Source organism: Bolinopsis microptera, chromosome 2 (genome assembly GCF_026151205.1).
Source record: "Bolinopsis microptera isolate Bmic1 chromosome 2, MBARI_Bmic_1.0, whole genome shotgun sequence".
NCBI classification, from domain to species: domain Eukaryota; kingdom Metazoa; phylum Ctenophora; class Tentaculata; order Lobata; family Bolinopsidae; genus Bolinopsis; species Bolinopsis microptera.
Window position 1 is genome coordinate 19,559,008 of NC_087073.1, and position 23,814 is coordinate 19,582,821.

Consider the following 23,814-nt stretch of genomic DNA (forward strand, 5'->3'; position numbering starts at 1 on the left):
CAGCTTGTCATAGCATCATTCCGATATGTTCTTTCTCCACACGGCTCTGGAATTATAACGTTACAACTGGCAAATCGTAGTGGAAGATAAAAAAATCGTTATTATATAAGTACTTAAGTACACTTCAGATGTGTTACAATAACATTAGATTTAAAACAATATGTGACAAATTAAATATCCACACAACCACAGTTTTTTGATAGAATTATTACCAACCAGATTCTTACGGTTCTTGTCTTTTCGTATCACAAATTTGCCTTCTTGAATCTAAGCCCTATCTGGCGCCTTATCCTTATCCCGTCTTAACCCTTAGCCTATCTTTGCCCATTTACATATAGATATAATCATCTCAGCTCGGTTCTTGTTAACAATTCTTACCACATTTTGTTCTCCCTGAGTTTCGTTCCTGGCCAAGTTCACAAGTTTTACACAAGGCTGCTCCTTCTGAACTGATCGTGTTATCAGGACATTCTTCACATGTGTTCATCGCAATGTTCTTGTAGCTTCCAGCTGGACATGGCTCTGAAGAATTAGGAAATCTTTAAGCAGCAATTCGTTTGAAATACCTTATTAAGAAGTTATTGTGTCTGAGTACCAATATCCTCGGTTTTCATTCTATAGCACAGTTAATTTAAATTTATAACATAACCATAATATTAAATATAAGCTTTAAAGTTATCTTACCACAGGCTGTTTTGTCAGAGTTTGGTGTCAATCCAGCGTCACATGTCTCACAGCTTGTCATAGCATCATTCCGATATGTTCCTTCTCCACACGGCTCTGGAATTATAACGTTACAACTAACAACTGGCAAATCGTAGTGGAAGATAAGAAAATCGTTATTATATAATTAGTACTTAAGTACACTTCAGATGTGTTACAATAACATTAGATTTAAAACAATATGTGACAAATTAAATATCCACACAACCACGATTTTTTAATAGAATTATTACCACCCAGATTCTTACGGTTCTTGTCTTTTCGTATCACAAATATGCTTTCTTGCATCTAAGCCCTATCTGGCGCCTTATCCTTATCCCGTTTTAACCATTAGCCTATCTTTGCCCATTTGGTTCACGTACTGTAGTGCGACACGTACTTTAGTGCGACACGTACCCTAGTGCGAAACCTCCAAGATCGACACTGTCGCACTAGAGTACGCTACCTGGATCGTAGTGCGACACGTACCCTAGTGCGACAGAGAATTTTCAAGGCCGACACTGTCGCACTACAGTGCGTTACTTGGACTGTAGTGCGATACGAACTAAAGTGCGACATTTTAAAGTTTTAATGACAAGAGTGTCATCTGAAAGTACTTTTGTTCTGCTGAGGTCTCTGCGTTGTATTCCGGGACTAGGTCATGTTGCTGCATCTTCCTCCAAAATGCTTGCTTGTGGTGGAAGAAGCATCCTTTCTTGGTGGTAGTGGGCCAGGTTGTCTCCCCAGCGTTTATCAGGGCTCTCTCGCAGTCACTCATGACAGATTGAGGGTCGACTCCAAATGCAAGGAGCTCATCCAAGAGGGCTTCATAATGAGCCTGTGTCTTTCCGGGGAGTAAGCCGAATGCAAGGGGAATTCAGTGCATCGCCAGTAAGTCTTGTCGTCGCGCTTCTTATCCAGGCAGTAGCGGTATCCGTCGTGGATAAGGTTTCTTGAACCAGTAGTGCGTCCAGAAATGAAGATGATTGAAGAAGACATGTTGATGTTGTTCGATGCTTTGGTAGAATCATCGTGACCTTATTTATGGCCCAAGCATATGAACTTGTTATCCAAATCGGAGATATACGATGCGTGTAATAGGAAAGAGGATCATATGCTGCTTAAGAGTTACCCAGTGGATCACACACTGCATACGTGGCTTGAACTGACCCGAAGGAATTATGATCAGTGGATAACTTCGAAACACGTGATGTGAACCGACGAATCGTATTCGCAAGATCACTTCAAAATAAGTGACGTGAACCGGCCCGACAAATCCATAAAAAGGATAGGATGTACGCACTAGAGTACGCTACCTGGATCGTAGTGCGACACGTACTGTAGTGCGACAGAGGGTGTTTTTGTTGGACTTCGCACTAGAGTACGTGTCGCACTAGAGTACGTGTCGCACTACAGTACGATTACCGCCCATTTACATATAGATATAATCATCTCAGCTCGGTTCTTGTTAACAATTCTTACCACATTTTGTTTTCCCTGAGTTTCGTTCCTGGCCAAGTTCACAAGTTGTACACAAGGCTGCTCCTTCTAAACTGATCGTGTTATCAGGACATTCTTCACATGTGTTCATCTCAATGTTCTTGTAGCTTCCAGCTGGACATGGCTCTGAAGAATTAGGAAATCTTTAAACAGCAATTCGTTTGGACTACCTTATTAAGAAGTTATTGTGAGTACCAATATCCTCAGTTTTCATTCTACAGTTTTCATAGCACAGTTAATTCAAATTTAAAACACAATATGCGAAAAATTAAATATTCACATATTCCACGGTTTTTCGAGGAAATGATCGCTACCCAGACTCTTGCGGTTCATGTCTTTTCGTACCACGAATTTTCCTTCTTGATTCTAAGCTCAATACTAATTCAAATTGTTATCAGTTATTAGAGTTAACGCTAAAAATTCGCCTCATCAACAAACTATGAAGCACAATGCACATTGTACAATGTACAATGCACATACTGTGTAAACTCTGCAAAATAAATATTGAACCAAAACAGTTTTGAGTTTGTTTGGTAAAATAACTTTATACTGCTTATGTTCAAAATATTTTGTAAAAACATCAGTTTTCGATTAATAATTGTTTCAACCTTTAGTAGCTGAAAATGGCTTGTCTCTATGATGTCTACTACAAAATATGCAATAATTCTAAATTATAGTTAGCTATTTTGCAATCCGCTATCGCCAATATGATTATAACTCTGCCTTCAGTGAAAGAATGGTATTTTATCTCATTTAGAGGACAGATAAAATTATGACCAAGCTTTGATAAGTTACTAGAGAACCCGTGGTCACAGGGAGGAAGCTAATAGTATTTTTTGTTAGTAAGTTTAAATCGCGTCAAAAAATATACTACACAACCGAAGATACAGCCGATTAAAATGTTGCTTGCACTAAACACAACGTAATATCAACAAAACTGATAAAAATGCCCTTCTAACAATCTTTGCACGTGCACGTGCGACGTGCGTGTTAAAACCCTCGTTACCATGGTTACTTTGCAACCTTTAGCTTTTTACCTAAAGCAAAGTAATTTGCACGTGGGTGGTTGTACAGACAGACATTCTACAAAAAGAATCTTTTGAATTATAATATTGATAAATAACAATATGCTAACTATCCTAAATCCCATATATCCTATATGTAATGTGTTATATTATGTTAAATTTTGTAGATATCATTGAGCATAAGCAGTGATACAACGTATCTCGGGATGATCCGCAGAGTCTCGACTAGTTTCGGCTTACCGCCATCAACAGGATCGATGAATCATCTAGCGGGAAATTTGAAATCAATTATCAATAAACAACATTCCGAAAGTATAAAAGTAAAATTCAAAAGAAAAAGTCAGTAGGAAAATGTACGAAGTAGGTAATGTAAATAAGGTAACTACTGTGAAAGCATGGAGTGGGCCAAAACAACTACAAAACGTGCAGAGTAAGACTGAACTGAGATAGGAAGTTAAAAGGAGGAAACACGTTCGCAAGCAAAAAGTACACTTTACTGCTAATAACCTAAGAGAGAGTGTGTGTAAGTGTAAAGGGTAAAAATAGCCAAACATCGGACCTAATTCCCGGTAACTTTGCTCCTATTTAACCCAATAATCCTCGCTTTAAATTTCTCGATATAAATATCTTCAAACATGTTAAGTTCCTCTCTACTACATTGTTTAATAATACCCAAATTAAAATTGCTTAATTTCTCAGAAAGTTTGTCTTGGTGCATTTCAGATATGTGCATGGAAAGGGCCGATTTAGTGTAACAACCTGGTTTAAAAGCTGCCCTGTGGCTGTTCATTCGTGTGCTTAAAGTCAACCAGGTTTGGCCGAAATAAAAGCCACTATCGCACAGTTTACATTGGGCTACATAAATCACGTTTTCATTACTACAGTTAAGCCGCATGTCAATTCTGATAATCTGTTTGTTAACTGTCAAAGTACCATTTGCTGTTCCACTAGTTAGCTTGCATGTAAGACAGCGAGGTCTATTGCAAGCTTGTGATGTTATGTCCGCCGTATTGATGGAGTTGGGTGCTGAGTCAGCAGGTGTTGTCGCAAATCTCCGCCTCTTGAACATTTCATCTGCGATGTTGTTGTCCCTTCTGTGAGCTATTGTTATGGATACCTGCTTACCAATGATATGCTCAATAGTTTGTTTCTTATCTTCAAGGAAGCTCCTGATTTCGTTGAGTTCCTTGCAGTACTGTGTTGAGAGGATCAAGTTGCAGTGTTCACTATTTGGCATAGACTCATTGAGTCTCATACCAATGAGTCTATGCCAACTAGTGGAACAGCAAATGGTACTTTGACAGTTAACAAACAGATTATCAGAATTGACATGCGGCTTAACTGTAGTAATGAAAACGTGATTTATGTAGCCCAATGTAAACTGTGCGATAGTGGCTTTTATTTCGGCCAAACCTGGTTGACTTTAAGCACACGAATGAACAGCCACAGGGCAGCTTTTAAACCAGGTTGTTACACTAAATCGGCCCTTTCCATGCACATATCTGAAATGCACCAAGACAAACTTTCTGAGAAATTAAGCAATTTTAATTTGGGTATTATTAAACAATGTAGTAGAGAGGAACTTAACATGTTTGAAGATATTTATATCGAGAAATTTAAAGCGAGGATTATTGGGTTAAATAGGAGCAAAGTTACCGGGAATTAGGTCCGATGTTTGGCTATTTTTACCCTTTACACTTACACACACTCTCTCTTAGGTTATTAGCAGTAAAGTGTACTTTTTGCTTGCGAACGTGTTTCCTCCTTTTAACTTCCTATCTCAGTTCAGTCTTACTCTGCACGTTTTGTAGTTGTTTTGGCCCACTCCATGCTTTCACAGTAGTTACCTTATTTACATTACCTACTTCGTACATTTTCCTACTGACTTTTTCTTTTGAATTTTACTTTTATACTTTCGGAATGTTGTTTATTGATAATTGATTTCAAATTTCCCGCTAGATGATTCATCGATCCTGTTGATGGCGGTAAGCCAAAACTAGTCGAGACTCTGCGGATCATCCCGAGATACGTTGTATCACTGCTTATGCTCAATGATATCTAAAAAATCTTAAGATCCTAACGTATTTTATCTTGGGAGGATTGCGGCTAATTAACACCCTTGCTGGACAATCTCTACTTTCCTTAACGTCAGCGAAAGCTTTATCAAAATATTATGTTAAATAACGCACTTGAAATTTAGACATAAAAACACGTAATCACGAGCTTACGAGAGAATCAGCAAGGTGGTTTATTCATATATTAGAGTTATTGTTACTTTGTTAAACCAATGCTTGTTGTTATTAGTCACCTGGTTGTGCTCTGTAGTAATCAGGTGCTGTGGAAGTTAACTTTATCTTTGCTACGTCTTTACTCCAGTACGTGCTCCAATCACTGTCTATACACGTTGTGTCTGAGAACAGGATGTTGAGCACCTCCACCTCGTTACAGTGTATCACTAGTCTGACACCTGCAGTTCTGGTTAGAGTGATGCGCCAAACCTTGTCAGTAGGAGAGGGGGGATTAACAGGGAAGTTAGTGTAGGATTCGTCGCACCAGTTGAGACGGTAGTTTAGAGTAGGGGAGAAGTGGAGGTCGACTATTCCTACATAATCTCCCCCAGCAGAGTAACATCTCACTATCGCATTATCGTGACTCCCCAGCACACTATCAGTTTTAATTTCTAAAGGTGTCGACTCAAGATCCCACTCTATTTCCACATCTCGCTGCACTGGTAACCAACCTGTTAATTGTATGTTTAACTCATGACTACTGAGCAACGATTTATGTTATCATGAATTTAAGGAGGAGGTGTTCAGTGTTGTAGCAAAATTGTAAAGGAATTGCAAGAATGTCGCCCAGAATTTAAGGGCCCAACCATACTATGACAACCATACTATGACAGTTGTCACCATGATTGTTGTCATAGTGAGGTCAGATGTAATGCCAACAGGCACGACAGTCATGACCAGAGGTACGTAGTGTGTTTAGAGGCCGTGCAAAGGATACGTGACAACTCCTCAGGCACGTCGGGCACGTCTTTTCGTCACGATTACCTTATAAGGTCAATATTTTACGTGATATGGACATTGGCAGTACAGACTTATTTTGCAATTGCAAAGATAGTACAGATCCACGTATCCGTCTGAAACTCGATCTACTGACACAAGAAGCTTCCAAAGGATTTATGACGTTTTTAGGTTTAATTTTTAGGTTTCAATCGGTTAAATGAGTAAAACTGTAACCCTAACGAAAAATTATACCAACTTCCTTATATGTTCATATCACGTGATCGTGACTTTTTTATGGTTTTGAATGCCTTTGAGCGTTAATTTTAATGTTTGTTTAAAATTATATGTCCCTTCACACAATGTCCGGTCAAATAACGTCCGATAAGGTAAATTCAAAAATAGTAACATACTATTTTCGTCAGCAGCAGCGACCCCCGGCCCCCTAATGAAGACAGTCAGGATCAAGATGGTCAAGATGTCCTTGGTGCTGACCATTGTGAACTCTTCAGAAACCCAATAGTTCATTTTCATCTTGTCAACACACGCCTACTTCGGACTCGATTGTGCATGTGTGAAACTTTGGAAAGCTAGAGAATTGAACGCAAAGGCAAACGGTTGAACGTAGTTTTGGTGACCTTGGAAGCTTGTAGAGAGTTCGCTCTTACTCTCATGGCTAATGCTACAGAAAATGGTCCACAATACCATTAGGCCTAGACAGTGTCTAGGCCTAATGGTAATGTAGACCATTTTCTGTCTCGTAGCAATCCACCAATCGCAATCTTGAGTCTTCCCTCTCTGAGAGCCCTTGGTGGTGGGACAGCTTTTTATAAAGTTGCCACGATCATAGGCCAATGATCGAATAACTTGTACGCATACAGCAAGTTCTTAAAGTGCTAATGCTCTAATGCTATTCAAAGAGGTTGCTAGTATAATACAGATCATAGTTTTAAGCATCTATTTCAAGGAAACGGTGTGCCCACAAGAGCTCTCAGCTTATATTAGGACAACAATATGGGAGAAAACATTTCATGACTATTCAGATGACAGAACATTAGCGCTTTAGCACCGCCACCAGATTGACTTTTAAAGTTAATCCCTCTCAACAGAAAAAAAGATCGTTGCGAAAGAATGATTAGCCTGAGGTCATCTGGTAAGATCTCAATTATTTGCAATTTTACATAATTCAAACATTTATTTAGATAATAGTTAAAATATGTAGTGACATTAAAATCAATAAATTTGACGTCTAAAATAGTGAACAAATATTACTCAAATTTATTTTTATTTATGCAAAACTAAAAATCAATTAAGTGAAATAAAAAAAATGCCTCAATATGTGATTTGTTAACCGTTCAACGTAAACTAGTCAACCTAAAATTAAATCATATCTTAGTTCGCGAAAACGTCGCAATTATACAGGTCATGTTGAAAAGTAACTCTAAAAAACCATTCCATCACACATCAGCGGACCTCTGTTGCAACAAAAGCCACCCATGTTAGCATAAGCAAAATTTGCCAAGTTTTCGTGTGTAAACATAGTTATCTAAACAACTTAACTACTTAACTTAAACTACTTAACTAAACATATTACGTCTGTAAACTTAAACAAAGTCTGATATCTAAACAGCTTTAGAGGGTCTGGTATTGAGGAGTTTGTTGGAGCAGGTAGGACGTAAGTTAGAGGGGGTGGAGGAAGGACTGGCGTGGGCGACAGAGTTATAGGAATCGTAGGTCTCGGACTCTCGCTTCTTGACTCACTCAAGTGCTGCTACTTTGATTAACTCGTGAATTCTTGAGCATCAGATTTTAACAACTCTTTGTTTATACAGTTCTCACGGTTCCACGTTACTAACTTTATAAGTTTGATCAGTCGCTTGATTTTAACCGCGGCGTTAATATTGTGTCCATAGCTAGGTTACAATCTTAATAACCACCACGACCAGTCTCTAGAGACCTGACTTTAAAGAAGACGATCTATTTAAACTTGATGAGCAGCAGAGTTGCCGTTCTCAATAACCAGACCGTTGACATGATGACCGTTTGTGGCTCCGTTGCCATTAGCAACTGGCTCTTGTGGCACAATAGTACTAGTAGTCAGTCCCTGTTTCATGCGAACCGTCTCCAGCTGTATAGCTACACTTGGGTAGACTAGCAGGGTTGCGAAGAAGTCCTCTAGAGGGTTCCCGTTTATATCGTACTCAGCTCGAACTGAGGATCTGAAGCTAGCCACCAGGGTCACAAACCCGATGTAGAATATCCAGGCAATGGCGTAGGAACCGGGCACTTCAATCTCTACTATGTGTAGAGTTATCTAGCTCAACCTGAGGGAGTGTTCGGGTGGTGATGTGTGATCAGAAACCATTGCACCTCATTGCAACCAATGTTAAATAAGTAAAAATCATTTTATGTTGTAAAAAATAATGATACAACTTATAACTTTTAGGAACTAAAGATACTTATAATGCTATCTTAATGTGGATAAAACTTATAAATTAAAAGTTTTAGGAATTAGAGATACTAATGCTTCTTACCACAGAAAGGAGGCAGCAATAGCAACCATTGTTGAACCCGTCTTCTGACCTCCCTGCCTCATGTTTGTCTTGTAGAGAACAAGTGGTCTGAAGGATTATTGGTTAATAGACACCCAGACACGAAGTTATAAATGTGTTCGCTGCTTTTAACATATTAACACAGGACGTAATAAATGTTACTGAGAGACTCTGGCAGCGGTCCATTCTAACCATGATTCATGATTATGGGTTAATTTGGTCAAATTTATTGAACAATTTTTTTGAAAGATTTCGACGAAAAGAGTAATCCTCCGCTTCTTGTACTTACTGCTCACAGCTCATAAAATGGTCAATAAAGGATTCACATTTTTTCTTTTTAGTTGAACGGTTCGTTCCCGCTGAGCAAGGGTCTGAAACAAAGTGTTATAATATGATATAATAGCAATACATTTGCTTTGAATAGATTTTGAATTAATTTAATGTTAAATACATATTTATAAATAATATGTATTTAAAGTTTATTTGGGTTAGAAACGACATCTGGGTCCCTACCCTCGCACAAGATTATTCTTGTTGTGTTCCACAACTAACATTGATGCCGTGAAGTTCGTTTTCTGTAATCTGTATTCTGAAATGGTGATTTGATTGCCGAGTGACACATTATTTCTGGTATTGTACATGTAATGTTCAAAATAAAATTTGGTCACAGTCAAATTGAAAATAAGTTAGATAATAGCAATGGGTACGTTAATTTATCGTGCATTGCTGGGAAGGCTGTTAATTTAGGATAGATTTATTGTGGCACTTATATCAGTTTGCTCTTTTGCAGTTGTTCTCACATTGCTAAGTAAAAGTTTTACAACTTAAAAGCAAATTTAAAATTATTCTACACAGCCCACCTGTATAACATCAACCCAGGAAGTTAAGTTATTAAAGGCAAAGCAGCGTGTACGAAACCATAATATCAAAACTTCCTTTTCTCTAGATCTCTAACAAAGTGTTATAATATGATATAATAGCAATACATTTGCTTTGAATAGATTTTGAATTAATTTAATGTTAAATACATATTTATAAATAATATGTATTTAAAGTTTATTTGGGTTAGAAACGACATCTGGGTCCCTACCCTCGCATAAGATTATTCTTGTTGTGTTCCACAACTAACATTGATGCCGTGAAGTTCGTTTTCTGTAATCTGTATTCTGAAATGGTGATTTGATTGCCGAGTGACACATTATTTCTGGTATTGTACATGTAATGTTCAAAATAAAATTTGGTCACAGTCAAATTGAAAATAAGTTAGATAATAGCAATGGGTACGTTAATTTATCGTGCATTGCTGGGAAGGCTGTTAATTTAGGATAGATTTATTGTGGCACTTATATCAGTTTGCTCTTTTGCAGTTGTTCTCACACTGCTAAGTAAAAGTTTTACAACTTAAAAGCAAATTTAAAATTATTCTACACAGCCCACCTGTATAACATCAACCCAGGAAGTTAAACTTAAGTTATTAAAGGCAAAGCAGCGTGTACGAAACCATAATATCAAAACTTCCTTTTCTCTAGATCTCTTAAAATATTGTACTAAGAACTAAAACAAATTCAATTAGGAATTGAAAGCAGTCTTCATTACGAAATTTAATACACATGACTCACTCCATGCACGAACAAAATTAAAATAATAGACCGAATAGAAATTACATCAAAGATCAATTAACAAGTATATTAATTGAGTGTATCATTAATTAAAGGACCAGTTAACTGAAAAAAAAAGTTATCCTCATATTTTGACAGATTGTGACAAATAGCAAACTAAGCAACGAGTCGAAATTCCTAAATCTCTAACTGCTCTCTAACGCGTGTAATTAGCGTTTGTATTATTTTGGCGATGACGTCATAAAGTCCCTTGCGCGCACTGAGTAGCTCGTGAGACTGTATTTTACAGGTAGAAAATGGACATAATACAATGTTTCTCCCCCAAATAACTCGAAAAGTAAGTATTTTAGGGTACATGTTGCTTCATAAGTTGTATATAAACATGGCCATTCTGCACAATTTGCACTCATTCAAAAATCTGTAGGGCCTTCATAGCCCAATTTACGAGATGCCCATATTTTAGCATGATTTCTGGAACCGAAAATCAGTTTTTCGCCAATAACTGAAAAAGTAAGCACTTTAAGGCATATGTTTGTTCGTAAGTCATATATTAATATGCTAATTGCGGTTCTTTTGCACCCTGTCTAAAGACTCTATCATGATCCTATCAAAAATGGGCTCAGCACCACGCCCAAAATGGTTTTTGGCAAATTTCTCGAAAAGTAAGGATTTTAGGCTATGTGTTGCTCAGTAACTCCTATATAAACATGCATATGCCGCTTGGTTTAAGCCTATTTAGAAGTCTCTACGACCTTCAGAAGCAAGGGGTCGGTTACGTTGTTGGGTCAATATGGGCGTGGCCCTCCTGGGTTTTCTCCACGGTCAAAAAATGTCTCCAAACGAAAATCGTTTATTCATACCTTCAGGAAGGTCTGTGCAAAGTTTCGTGAGTATTTGAACATTTGCAGGTTCATTTCCATAAATGTCCATAAATGACTGGACTACACAACTTTAGAGTTAACTTTAGAGAAACTCTTAAGTCATTTATCTCAAATTAAGCTGTTAGTGTCCATGATCAACCTGTGGCGACAATGTTTAACGTGAAATGTAAAAATCAGGAGTAATATAAAAAGTGTATTTTTAGATTAAAGTGCTAGCTCATAGTTTTAGAATTGTATAGATTAACGTTGGTCGTTTAGCCATCTAACAATCGATCGTGCCGTAATATATGGCCAGAGAATAATAGGGTCTTGGAAATTCTATAGTTGTTCAGTGGGTCGATTGACTGAACACGTTTGCACTTGGTATTTAAACTTACCAGTAGTTTATTTATGTTATGTACCGATGATAATGCAATTAGGATAACAACTAGGTAAGCCGTAAGTCTAATTCAAAACACACCGCACACCGTACACACCAATCAGTATTACTATTTGGTAGACCGGGTATTTTGGCGGGAATTCTGTTCCAACGGCACTGTTCTGATAGAAGCTACTTCTACTAATAATCCCAGAGGAACGGCCGTAAAGTAGCCAGACTTCTTGTCTCCTGTACTGGCTGACACATGTGGATTAAAGTTAGAAATTCCGCTATGATATAAATATAATTGCTCTCGGAATTGAACAAACTCCTACTTATCTAGATCCTTTCTAAACTCGTTAGAGTTTCATGGACTGGGGAAAAATAATCGGTACAGTCTCCCTGCTTGTGTAATTAAGCAATGAAAACAATCCAAAATTATCACATTATATGACATAAGTTGTAATAGCAGAAACTTTCTAACCGTACATTCACCCGCCACTGTTCAAGAAATTATGTCACTGTTTAAAATCATGACGTGAGCACTGTACATACAATCAGCTATTCCTTTAGTTAGGATGATAGCCAAAACTATAAGGATTTTGGAGAACTAGGGTAATAGTCATAATTCTAAAATTTGAGTGAGTTACACGTGTTTTATTGACGATGATAAACATTTGCAATGTATTACGCTATGCAAGCGCGCACTGAGGGACTTTATGACGTCACGACGCCACAGCTTATTATTGCAATAACACGCGTTACACGTACGCTAGAGAATTGGTTCTTTCGGCGATACGATTCTTTACCAGTTTGTCACAGCTGATTTAAATCTTAGCCAAATTGGAGACTACAAATTTTTCAGTTAACTGGTCCTTTAAGTCCTCCAAATCCAGAGCACTGGAAGAGAGAGCTGGGTTGAGTGATAAGTGAAGAAGTGAAGAAAGCTCATTATATTGATTACGTGCACATGTTACATGCTAATAGAATGAGTATACTAGTATAGATACACCTGTAGGTACTTCAAGTGGCTTTCCAGAGGCTGATGAAGAGGGTGATGGGCTTATATTACAGTATTTCGGTTGTAGTTGGAGCTAGGAGAGAAAGCATAGAGGTTCACATGAGAAGTTATCCGTCTGCTGAGACTGCTGTTGGCACGGCAAGACACTGATATATTTCACATTCCTTGCTGTTGGATGTTCTTCTCTTCAAAAAATCCGGTCACCATCCTCACGCACTCACTAGATGATTTAGTTGCTACAGGAACTGGCAGGCGATTATTAATCTTCGTTGCTGGCTCTATTTTCCTAAAGAGTGGAGGAATGGTAACAGGCTTCACTCCCTATTCCACCCACTGACCGGTCTCCTCAAACACATCTAGCTCATACCCCGGGTTCTTCTCAAACTTCTTTTTCTTTTCTATAGTAGACCTGTTTCTCGTAAGATATATGAATGTAACAGCAGGAATTTCATCCCCGACATGTTATATAATGAATATCTGTACCTATTAAGCTCGTTCCTTGTGATTTTGCTCACAAATTGATGTGTTTATTCTATTCCGTAGCAGCTGTGCGCAAATATCCAACAGATGAAATATATCTAATGGATTTTTAAAAGTCAACTCATGATATCTGTCAAATAAGATGTACTTATGGCTTACTGGGCGGCGCTCAGCCTGCACTGTCATTCCACCGAATCTCTATCTATGATTATGGATATAAATATAAAAGCCTGAGGTCCCCAGGTAACTTGTGGCTTAACTTGGTTACAGGATGGTCTCTAGGGTTGGATTTCACAGTTTAAACTTTGTGGTGCCACAGCTCATCGAAGCTTATGAGGCCGCCGGATTTGATGAATTGCGGGATCTCCGGTTTTGAAGAGTCTGCCAGCTTTCCTCCGTATGGTGGCAACATACCAGGGAACTGCTTCTCGGCATAGCGGGCCACTTGGGGAGCAAAGTCCACAACAGAAATTGACGGAATATGCTGCCATGATCTAAGGAACTGAACGTAATCCGATGCCCCTTCATGCAGGTAGAGGACCTTAAACCCTACACATATTCATGTGGACACATAACTGTGAGAAGTCCACCACTCTTCCCAGCAATCTGTACAAACTTTTTAGTGAACGAATAGTGATCTGTGTTGTGTTCATGATCCTACCATGAATCAGGTTGAGACTGAGTTATCTGCCTCGGGGCTGCCCCTACAATATCCACCAAGGGGTGATTCAACTGTAGAGCGTATGCTAAAACATGCGATGGAAAACAAACGCATTCCACTGAGTGTAATCCATTCGTGTGTAAGACGGAATGTCAGTCAAGTCCCTGTCAAAACTTATTCCCTCCAAGAAAATCTGCACCCACTGTAACCAGGGCAGGTGGTTACAGAAGGAGGCAGTGACGACTGTTGACATACATGTTAAGTTCTGTTTCACCTGTCAGACTCCATATCGATACACCGATGTCTCGGAAGGGGTGTTCACTGTTCAACAACAACAACCATACAATTGTAGACTGTCAGCTTCTGGAAACCATCTTCACCAGACTGGCATTGTTTGTTGCTACTGTGAAGTCAATACTTCTTTATGGTTCTGAAACGTGGACGTTGACAGAGCAATTGAAGAAACGCATTGATGGCTGCTACACTAGAATGCTAAGGATGGCACTAAATGTGGATTGGAAGCAGCGCAAAACCAACAAAGAAGTCTATGGCAACCTACCGAGAGCAACCATGAAGATCCAAGAGCGCAGGATGCGACTAGCAGGCCATATCAACCGGCACCCAGAACTAGTCGCAAACCGCTTGCTACTCTGGGAACCAACTCATGGGGTACGGAGTAGGGGGAGACCAGCCATGACTTATGTTGATAGCCCACGAGCTGACACGGGTCTCAACGACACTGGAGAAATGAGCGGACTTATGGCGGATAGAGTTCTATCCAGAGACAGCGCATCAATACTCGGACGCTGAAGCCGCCTTAAGTCAGTCAAGTCAGTAAGTCAGTTGAGTTCTATTATTCTCTCCACCCGTTGTCTCAGTGTCCCCTTCTTGTTTAATTTAAGCATGTCAATCATCCCGTATATGACGTTAGATCCGGGTTTCTGCTTGGTGATGTTCCACAAGTCATCAAATTGTATGGGGTAGACATCAGGTTTGCCGTCAGAGCCTTTATCTATTGCTTTCACATCAAAGAGGATGACAGGGGAATGCCTCCCACACTCTCTACAGGACAGAAAGTCTAGAGGTGTCTCCTTCATGCCCATATAGATTAAAGAGGAGGAAGGCATCCCTTAGGGTGTTGGTGGTAAGGTGGGGGCTGTCAGACTCCATTCGGAAAGTATCGACTAGTGTCTCGGATATGGGGTGTCCAAAGGTGGTGAAGATGGTTTCCAGAAGCTGACAGTCTACAATTGTATGGTTGTTGTTATTGAACAGTGAACACCCCTTCCGAGACATCGGTGTATCGATATGGAGTCTGACAGGTGAAACAGAACTTAACATGTATGTCAACAGTCGTCACTGCCTCCTTCTGTAACCACCTGCCCTGGTTACAGTGGGTGCAGATTTTCTTGGAGGGAATAAGTTTTGACAGGGACTTGACTGACATTCCGTCTTACACACGAGTGGATTCCACTCAGTGGAATGAGTTTGTTTTCCATCGCATGTTTTAGCATACGCTCTACAGTTGAATCACCCCTTGGTGGATATTGTAGGGGCAGCCCCGAGGCAGATAACTCAGTCTCAACCTGATTCAGGGTAGGATCATGAACAGTAGATGGATTCTTACTGTCGACATGTTTGCAAAACCTCGGTAAAACTCGGCTTGGTAAAGTTTTAATTTGTATCGTACATTTTGAACGTTAAGATCAAAATGTACGATAAAATGTAATTCAAACATCAAGCATTTGTGAGATCAATTATAAACGTTGCATAGAAGATAAACTGAAGTTTCACCCGGGTAACAGCTGATTATCAAGCCTGGAAACAAGTTATTTAGATGGATTTGAGCATGACGAGTGACGACATATGTAACTCGAGATCACACATAAGCCCGGCAATATCCAAGTAGCCCGATGGCCGACACGTGTTCACGAACAGTTTTTCCACTTGTACTAACCGATTTGACAGTGCTGCATGTCTTGATAGCAGGTTTTTTGATATCAGGCTTCTTGATAACAGGTTTCTTGATAGCAGGAATGCTCTCAATCTTCGGACTACTCTTTGGCTGAAAAACAATAGTTATTTCAATGAATGTTTATACCAAATGAAAACGAATGTAGGATAGTACACATTGCTGCGATAAGTTATGAAGCGTACGTTACAACATTCATATTATAGCTATGTTACATCGATTCGTTGACATTTGACAAGATATACTTACAGGGAGAAAATCATCCTAGCTCGAACTGTATGTTTCTTGGAGCAATTTGTTCATTTGTGATGAAATATTGTTCCTGTGCAGGTAACAGTTAAATTAAATAAGTTTTGGAATGTAAGTCAAAACCATGTAAATCTATTAGTATTAAGTTGATCAACCAAATAATGGCATAGGTGGTGTCCAACCGTGTCCATGTCGATTGGGCGACATCTGTCCGACAACGACATCTGTCCGACAGCCGAATTAGGGATTTCGGACAGATATCGCTGTCGGACAGGAGTCGTTTTTGGCGACATCTGTCCGAATTTCGGATCATATTGTAATTTCGGTTCACATTCGTATTTCAGAAGCTCACGGGTAATCTTGTGACGTTGCTCCCATTGTTCTAATGCTGATGTGATCCATTGAAATATGATCCATCGATGATTCGATACATGATTGACTAGTTGAGAACAGGAACGTCAGATCGTGCTAGCCGTAAACTAACAAGCTGGCGATCACATCACAGTACATATAAGACAGCGGTCCACAATTGCAACTAATCTTCAGTTTATCCCTGGACCAAAACAAGGCTCGGAGAACCCTGTCCTGAATGGCTTCCGATACGTCTTCGACAAACGAAGAGACGACACCACCCACAATTATGACGGTCCATGATAATGGATCTATAATTTAATTTTAATCCTGTGTATTCCTGTGTAATCCACCCACTGGAAATATTCGGATTTCCGAAAGGGTTGCAGAGCCCGCATCTCTACCGTGGACAAACAACTGATCACTCCTACTACTGCCCACCATGCTGAAATGACCGTCCACGTCAGCAAACAGAACTTGAAAAGAAAAGCTTCTGGTGGAGATCAACCGACGAAATACCTCGTATCTGAATCAGTTGGTGGATTGGGTTATGAATCTAGAGCAAAGCTTAGTTTCCAGCTATCACCCCTCAACAGAATGGTACAGAGCTGCAGAAAAGCAGCAAACAGACACCCTTCTAACCCTTCTAATCTGGAAACACTCTCCATTCCTGCAAACTATATGCTCTCTACCGACAACGAACCAGTGATGCTCTGGGACTCTGGATGGGACGAAGATACTCGACGATCTTTCCTTTAAGGGACTGCTAAGAACGCAGATCATATATTATATGGCGGACGCGGAGCATTGGGTAGATCATATCTCAAATTGGAAATGTTACGTATACAATTACAAATTAGTGAGTAACAGTTCATGAGTTCAGATCATGTCTCTAAATGGAAATGTGTGGAAATGTGTTGAAAATGAAATCAGATAATAATTTCGGACAGATGTCGTTTTTTTCTGGTACCTTGAGTCGGACAGATCTCGCTGTCGGACACGAGTCGTGTTACCGACTTACCGACCATGTCACGGCGCAAAGGCTCAGGTCGTTGCACTTTTAACAATAACAGTTTTAATGATTAACTGGTTTAGCTGGCAACCTCTGAGGTATGGATTTCGTCTCTACTACATCGGCTAAAGGTTTACTCTGTGGTTAGATGTGTCCCATTAGCTTCAATCAAAATCTATCGTGATAGTTAAAGTATTAGGAAATAGTCTGGCCCCACTAAAATCTTGTTTTAAGAAACACCAATAAAAGCAACACTTTTGGTTCATACCTTTACGTAAAAAAACATGTAACTTTTCACGTTTGTTATATCAGATATAATGGTCACCACGTCATCATTCTGTCGAGTCCAAGTTCCTGAAATTTAGACCCTTAAAAATTAAAATCGATGATATCAATCACAAACAATCTTCCTAACTTAACTTGTTACAATATTTTAATTGCATAACTTGACAAAGACTCACCACTACGTTCCCTACTGTAGCTTATGATATCAGTCAGTAGCTCATTCATTCAATCGTTTAAAAACTGACTTTCAGCAGACAAAGCTCCAAACTTTTGCTATGCAGTCTATACAATGTAATTCAGTTAATATAATAATTTTAATAGATCCAAAATTAAATAACAATAAATCCAAGTTTGGTAACACGACATCTGTCCGACAGCGACATCTGTCCGACAGCACTATTTTCGTGTATTTGAAGTGATATCTCAAATTTGGCACATAGAAATTTATCCAAACTTGCACAAGTTATTTGTCTTAAAGCTATCTTACTATCTAGAAAGTTTCAAGAAAATCGTATCGTTGGATCTCCAGATATATGCTTTGGAACCACTGAAACAACCGAATTGGATATATTTTTTGTGTTTAAGGTAATATCTTAAAGTTAAACTTGGCACATAGAAACTCGCTCAAACTTACACAGATTATTCGTCCTATAACCAACATACTTTGTGGAAAGTTTTAAGAAAATCGTACGGTAGGATCCGACATAAACTATTGTCCAAATAACCTATTTTCTGAGTCGGACAGATGTCGCTGTCGGACAGATGTCGCCCAATCAATTGGAACCATCAAGGGGAATAAAATTAAATTATTGGATGCCAGGAACTAGAATTAAATATACTGGAATACTGTGTTTCCCTGAAGAGGTCTAATTCTAATTGGAACCATCAAGGGGAATAAAATTAAATTATTGGATGCCAGGAACTAGAATTAAATATACTGGAATACTGTGTTTCCCTGTTGAGGTCTTATTCTAATTGGAACCATCAAGGGGAATAAAATTAAATTATTGGATGCCAGGAACTAGAAATAAATATACTGGAATACTGTGTTTCCCTGAAGAGGTCTAATTCTAATTGGAACCATCAAGGGGAATAAAATTAAATTATTGGATGCCAGGAACTAGAATTAAATATACTTAGTAGAGGCTCTTACGGGCAAAAAGACGTGTTTTCTGCTACGAGTTTAGAGACCTAACCGCTAATTGGACACAATAGTATGATGTCTAAGGATCGATAATATGTTAAGAAGTATAAATTTGGCCTTATTAGTCACATGCTATTCTAATGCGCGTTTTAAACTTTGACAGTCTATTACTCTAATGTCCGTATGCTCCAAATTCCCTTTTAAATACGACCTTGGCTTTAAATATAAAGCTGGTCTCCCCTTTACAGCGGGGCTTTAAAATTTTTCGTATGCTCCAAAAATTTAAAGGTCGCCTTTAAATCTAAATACGAGGTCATCTTTATCGATAAAGGGGACCTGAACTTTAGCTACTTTGCCGGTATGCTCCAAAATTTGAAGACGAGCTGCTCTTAAAAAACGGTCATCTCCATATTTGGAGTGAGAATTGACCAAATAAGGCAGACCCAGTTTTACTTCCTGTTCACACCTTCCGGGACATCCGTGACACTTCCTCTCACTCAGGTATGGTTTACTGCAGCTTTTCTTTGATCTCTATTTCCAGCTTATTACTGTATTACTGAAGTCTAACTTTTTACTCATGTCTCGATCGCTTGCTTTTTACTGTCGTTTTAGACAGGGCAAGCTCTGTACGGTAGTTTAGTAAATGTATTGATCGTTATTTTTGCCACTTCATTCGAATTAATTAAACCATTTTGTCAGTCGTGAATCGAGTCAGAGCAATGGAAGACGCATTAGATGTGCTTGAGAACGTTGAACCAAATGAATATGTCAGAAGACCTATGAAAGATCGAATGAACCCATTGAGTCAGTATGATGATACAGAGTTCTACATTCGTTTTCGCCTTAAGAAGGATGGATTCCAGTACTTTTTCAGTTTAGTGGAGAATCAACTTAAAGAGCGTAGAGGCCGTGGACGGTTCCCGTCAGTTCCACCAATCATGCAACTTGCTGTGACTCTGCGTTACTATGCCACTGGTGGATTTCAATCGACAACAGGGGATCTCTTTGGACTTCACCAATCGACAGTTTGAGTTAGCCGACTGATAAAGATTACATCCGAAATCATAGCTTCACTTGCACAGGATACCATCAAGACTCCAAGCTCTGAAGAGTCTCTTAAAAGCAATATGTTCTTCCTGGAATATAGTAGTCTCCCTGGTGTCACCGGTATAGTCGATGGGACTCACATTTGGATTCAATCTCCAGGGGGACAAACTGCTGAGCTTTACCGGAACAGAAAGGGATGGTTCAGTCTTAACGTTCAGGTGGTGTGCAATGAGAAGCACAAATTCCTAAATGTGGTGGCACGATGGCCTGGTTCAGTTCACGACTCCAGGATATGGAAGAATAGCAAGATCTGTAGAGATCTGGAGGAGGGCAGACTGCAAGGAGTCCTTTTAGGTGATTCTGCATACCCTCTGTCGAAACAACTGCTGGTTCCATTCGACTATCCATGTTCGACTGCTCAACATGGGCGGTTCAACCGCGCTTTGTGCAGATGTCGGGTCTTTATCGAGCAGACCATCGGAATATGGAAGCGACGCTTCCCAGTGCTGTCGTACAAAGTTAGAAAGAGTCCAGAGAATGCGGCAGTGGTAATTGTAGCTACGGCTGTGTTGCACAACTTGTGCACTGATTTGAATCAGCCTGTGCCAGGAGACGACCCTATTAATGAAGCTGAACTAAACCTAAACAACTTGTATGACGATGAGCCATTCACTCCTGACGAAGATTTCGTTTTCACTGGCAAAGAAATTAGGGATGCTTTGGTCGAAAGATTCTAGTGCAACTATCGGCCACAACAGATTTGAACTCTATAAGCTATTACCTTATTTTTGCTTGTTGATTAATTTTTGCAAGTAGTATTATTGTAGAGTGCATGTGTTCTGGATGGCACCTACCTTTCACATTTCATAGAGGTATTGAATCATATTGCGGAGCCGTACTGTAAAATAGGAAATCATGACTTCATTTACATTTAGAAATTATGACAAATCATGCCACGACGTATTAAATTATTAAATATTCTTTCGTTCATGTTTGACTTTGTGGCTATTACCTATTTCTTTCTCAAATTTCTTTCTTGTAAAATATCTTGTAGTTATTCGTTATAACATAATTTTATCTCGATTTAACATATTGTGCATACCAGCTAGTGGCTACTCATACTTCACTTGTGTTGTTATATCTTAAAATTTCTCCGTTTTTTCAAATAATTAACATATTTTGTCTTAGGGAGATCAAACTAATATGAAGAATGAAATAGATCAGGTGGAACCCACAACGTGCAAGAAAGAACCAAGTGAATCTGATGGTAACTGTAAGAAAAAGGGGAAAAATTGGTCTAAGTCAGAAGAAGGGATATTAATGGACCTGATAGCGGACAAGCGGGATATTATAGAATCAAAAGCCACTAATCGCACATTTAAAAACTTGAATCTGAAAAATCAAGCGTGGAAAGAGGTTTTTGCATTATACAACAATAACTTGGGTGTTAATCACCGCAGTATTGAGCAGCTCAAGAGCAAATGGGACAATCTGAAAACTTCTGCCAAGAAAAGGAGTGATGCACTGAAACGGCATCTAAATCAGACTGGAGCAGCCCCCAATCCTAAACTGAATCTGAGCCCGAATGAAGAAAAGATACTGGGAATCATGATGGGGGCCTTTGATCCAATCAAGAACGAATACGACAGCGATAACGCAATTGAGGAGAAGGAAACTAAAGTGGAGATGACTGGTTGTGTGAGCCCTGTTGCCACTGTGATTGATTTGGAAGAGGACTCCCGGCCAGAGGGTCAGCTGGAAGAGACAGATGACATGGAGACGGCAACAAGGAAGCGTGACGTTGACGTGATGAAGACACCAGGTAACAGTGGGACTGCCGCCTCTAAAAGACCCAAGACTCAGGCACAGACTGTTAACCAGCTAAGAATGGACTATATGGAGCTACAGAAGACGCTGCTGCTAGAACGGCACCAGAGATATATGCAGCTGATGGACACTTTGGAAACCTGTGCTAGGGAAACCTCCAGGTTGCGTGAAGAGAGACCAGAGCACAGCCAGCTGCAGGATTTGGAGACAAACACTCAGCTGGCAGACCTCATCACCCAAAGTTTTGGGGTCATATCTGAGGACAACTGAATTTATACTAGTACCTGATAATATATGCAAATGATATGTACAGTTATACACAACTGCAATTTCTACCTACAATTTTTTTTGACAATTTTATATACAATTTTTATTGACAAGATTTTACTGCACAATGTCAATACGACAGTTTTATTCCTTTGTTTGACAAATATGGCCTTCGGTATGACAAAAACTTGAGCATCGCATTTCGTAAATTATCAGGCACAGTTCTAGTGCCATTTAAAGACGACCTTGTCGTTTAAAGTACATGGGGACCCTACTTTAAATTTTCTTCGTTTAAAGTCCAACTTTAAGGGTGACCTGGCTTTTATAATTTTGGAGCATACCGGTTTAAAGTCAGCTTTACAAGGTGCCCTTTAAATTTAAAAAAATGGCGTAAAAATTTGGTTTGCATGCGAAATTATACAAAACACAACTTTAAAGCTCAGTTGGGCTTTAAATGGGCTTTAAAGTCGACTTAACCGTTTGGAGCATACGGACATAAGGCAAATAGAGTAATTATATTCATATTTTGTCAGCAATAAGATCACATTATTTTCTATTTGGTGTGAAAATATGAGCTAGAACGGACATAATCTCGCTGAGTCATAGCTGTTTGAAATTTATGATGAACGCGCGGGTGCCAATTGATAACAACTAAATGCTTTTGCGCGTAGGGCGCGTCAAAAATTTGGCAAAAACGCTTGCGGAGTGACAATATTCAAACTTCGATAAAGTATATGAAGTGGGTACTTCTCGGAAAGGAAAAATTTAGGCAAACACGATGAAACTATTTTTGGGTTGATTTGATACAACTGCAAAAAATTATTCAAACTTCAAGCAAAAAAGTCAAAATTTTTACCACTTTTTTGGATTTTACCCCAGAGAAAATAGAGGGATTTGTTTTATTTTTATACCATCTTGTGCGGCTGTCTTTCAGCTATCTCCATGCAAGTTTTGCCGACATGCCAACAAAATTAACTTGCTCAAAATATCAAAAAACATGGTTTTTTGGCCTATTTTTGGCCCAAAAATCGGTTTTTGCAATTTTTACCCAGAAAAATCAGTCCAATCCTCTTGAAACTACTTTTAATCGATTCTACGGTCAAAAATACGTCTGGTAAGGTGTATCTGGGGTCCCTGGCGTATCGAGCAGACAATGCCCGTAAGAGCCTCTACTAACTGGAATACTGTGTTTCCCTGAAGAGGTCTAATTCTAATTGGAACCATCAAGGGGAATAAAATTAAATTATTGGATGCCAGGAACTAGAATTAAATATACTGGAATACTGTGTTTCCCTGAAGAGGTCTAATTCTAATTGGAACCATCTAGGGGAATAAAATTAAATTATTGGATGCCAGGAACTAGAATTAAATATACTGGAATACTGTGTTTCCCTGAAGAGGTCTAATTCTAATTGGAACCATCTAGGGGAATAAAATTAAATTATTGGATGCCAGGAACTAGAATTAAATATACTGGAATACTGTGTTTCACTGAAGAGGTCTAATTCTAATTGGAACCATCAAGGGGAATAAAATTAAATTATTGGATGCCAGGAACTAGAATTAAATATACTGGAATACTGTGTTTCCCTGAAGAGGTCTAATTCTAATTGGAACCATCAAGGGGAATAAAATTGAATTATTGGATGCAAGGAACTAGAAATAAATATACTGGAATACTGTGTTTCCCTGAAGAGGTCTAATTCTAATTGGAACCATCAAGGGGAATAAAATTGAATTATTGGATGCCAGGAACTAGAAATAAATATACTGGAATACTGTGTTTCCCTGAAGAGGTCTAATTCTAATTGAAACCATCAAGGGGAATAAAATTAAATTATTGGATGCCAGGAACT

At 39.0% G+C, this 23,814-nt stretch overlaps 2 protein-coding genes across 2 annotated transcripts in view; one reads left to right on the forward strand and one right to left on the reverse strand.

The window, feature by feature from the left end:
* LOC134811879 (uncharacterized) overlaps positions 1 to 23,814 on the reverse strand; it is a 99,519-nt gene that overhangs the window by 70,931 nt on the left and 4,774 nt on the right. The gene's annotated exons all lie outside the window — the stretch shown is intronic.
* Positions 19,945 to 20,601, forward strand: LOC134826884 (putative nuclease HARBI1). Its single transcript, XM_063839385.1, has one exon. The coding sequence runs from the start codon at positions 19,945 to 19,947 to the stop codon at positions 20,599 to 20,601; it is 657 nt and encodes a 218-aa protein (XP_063695455.1).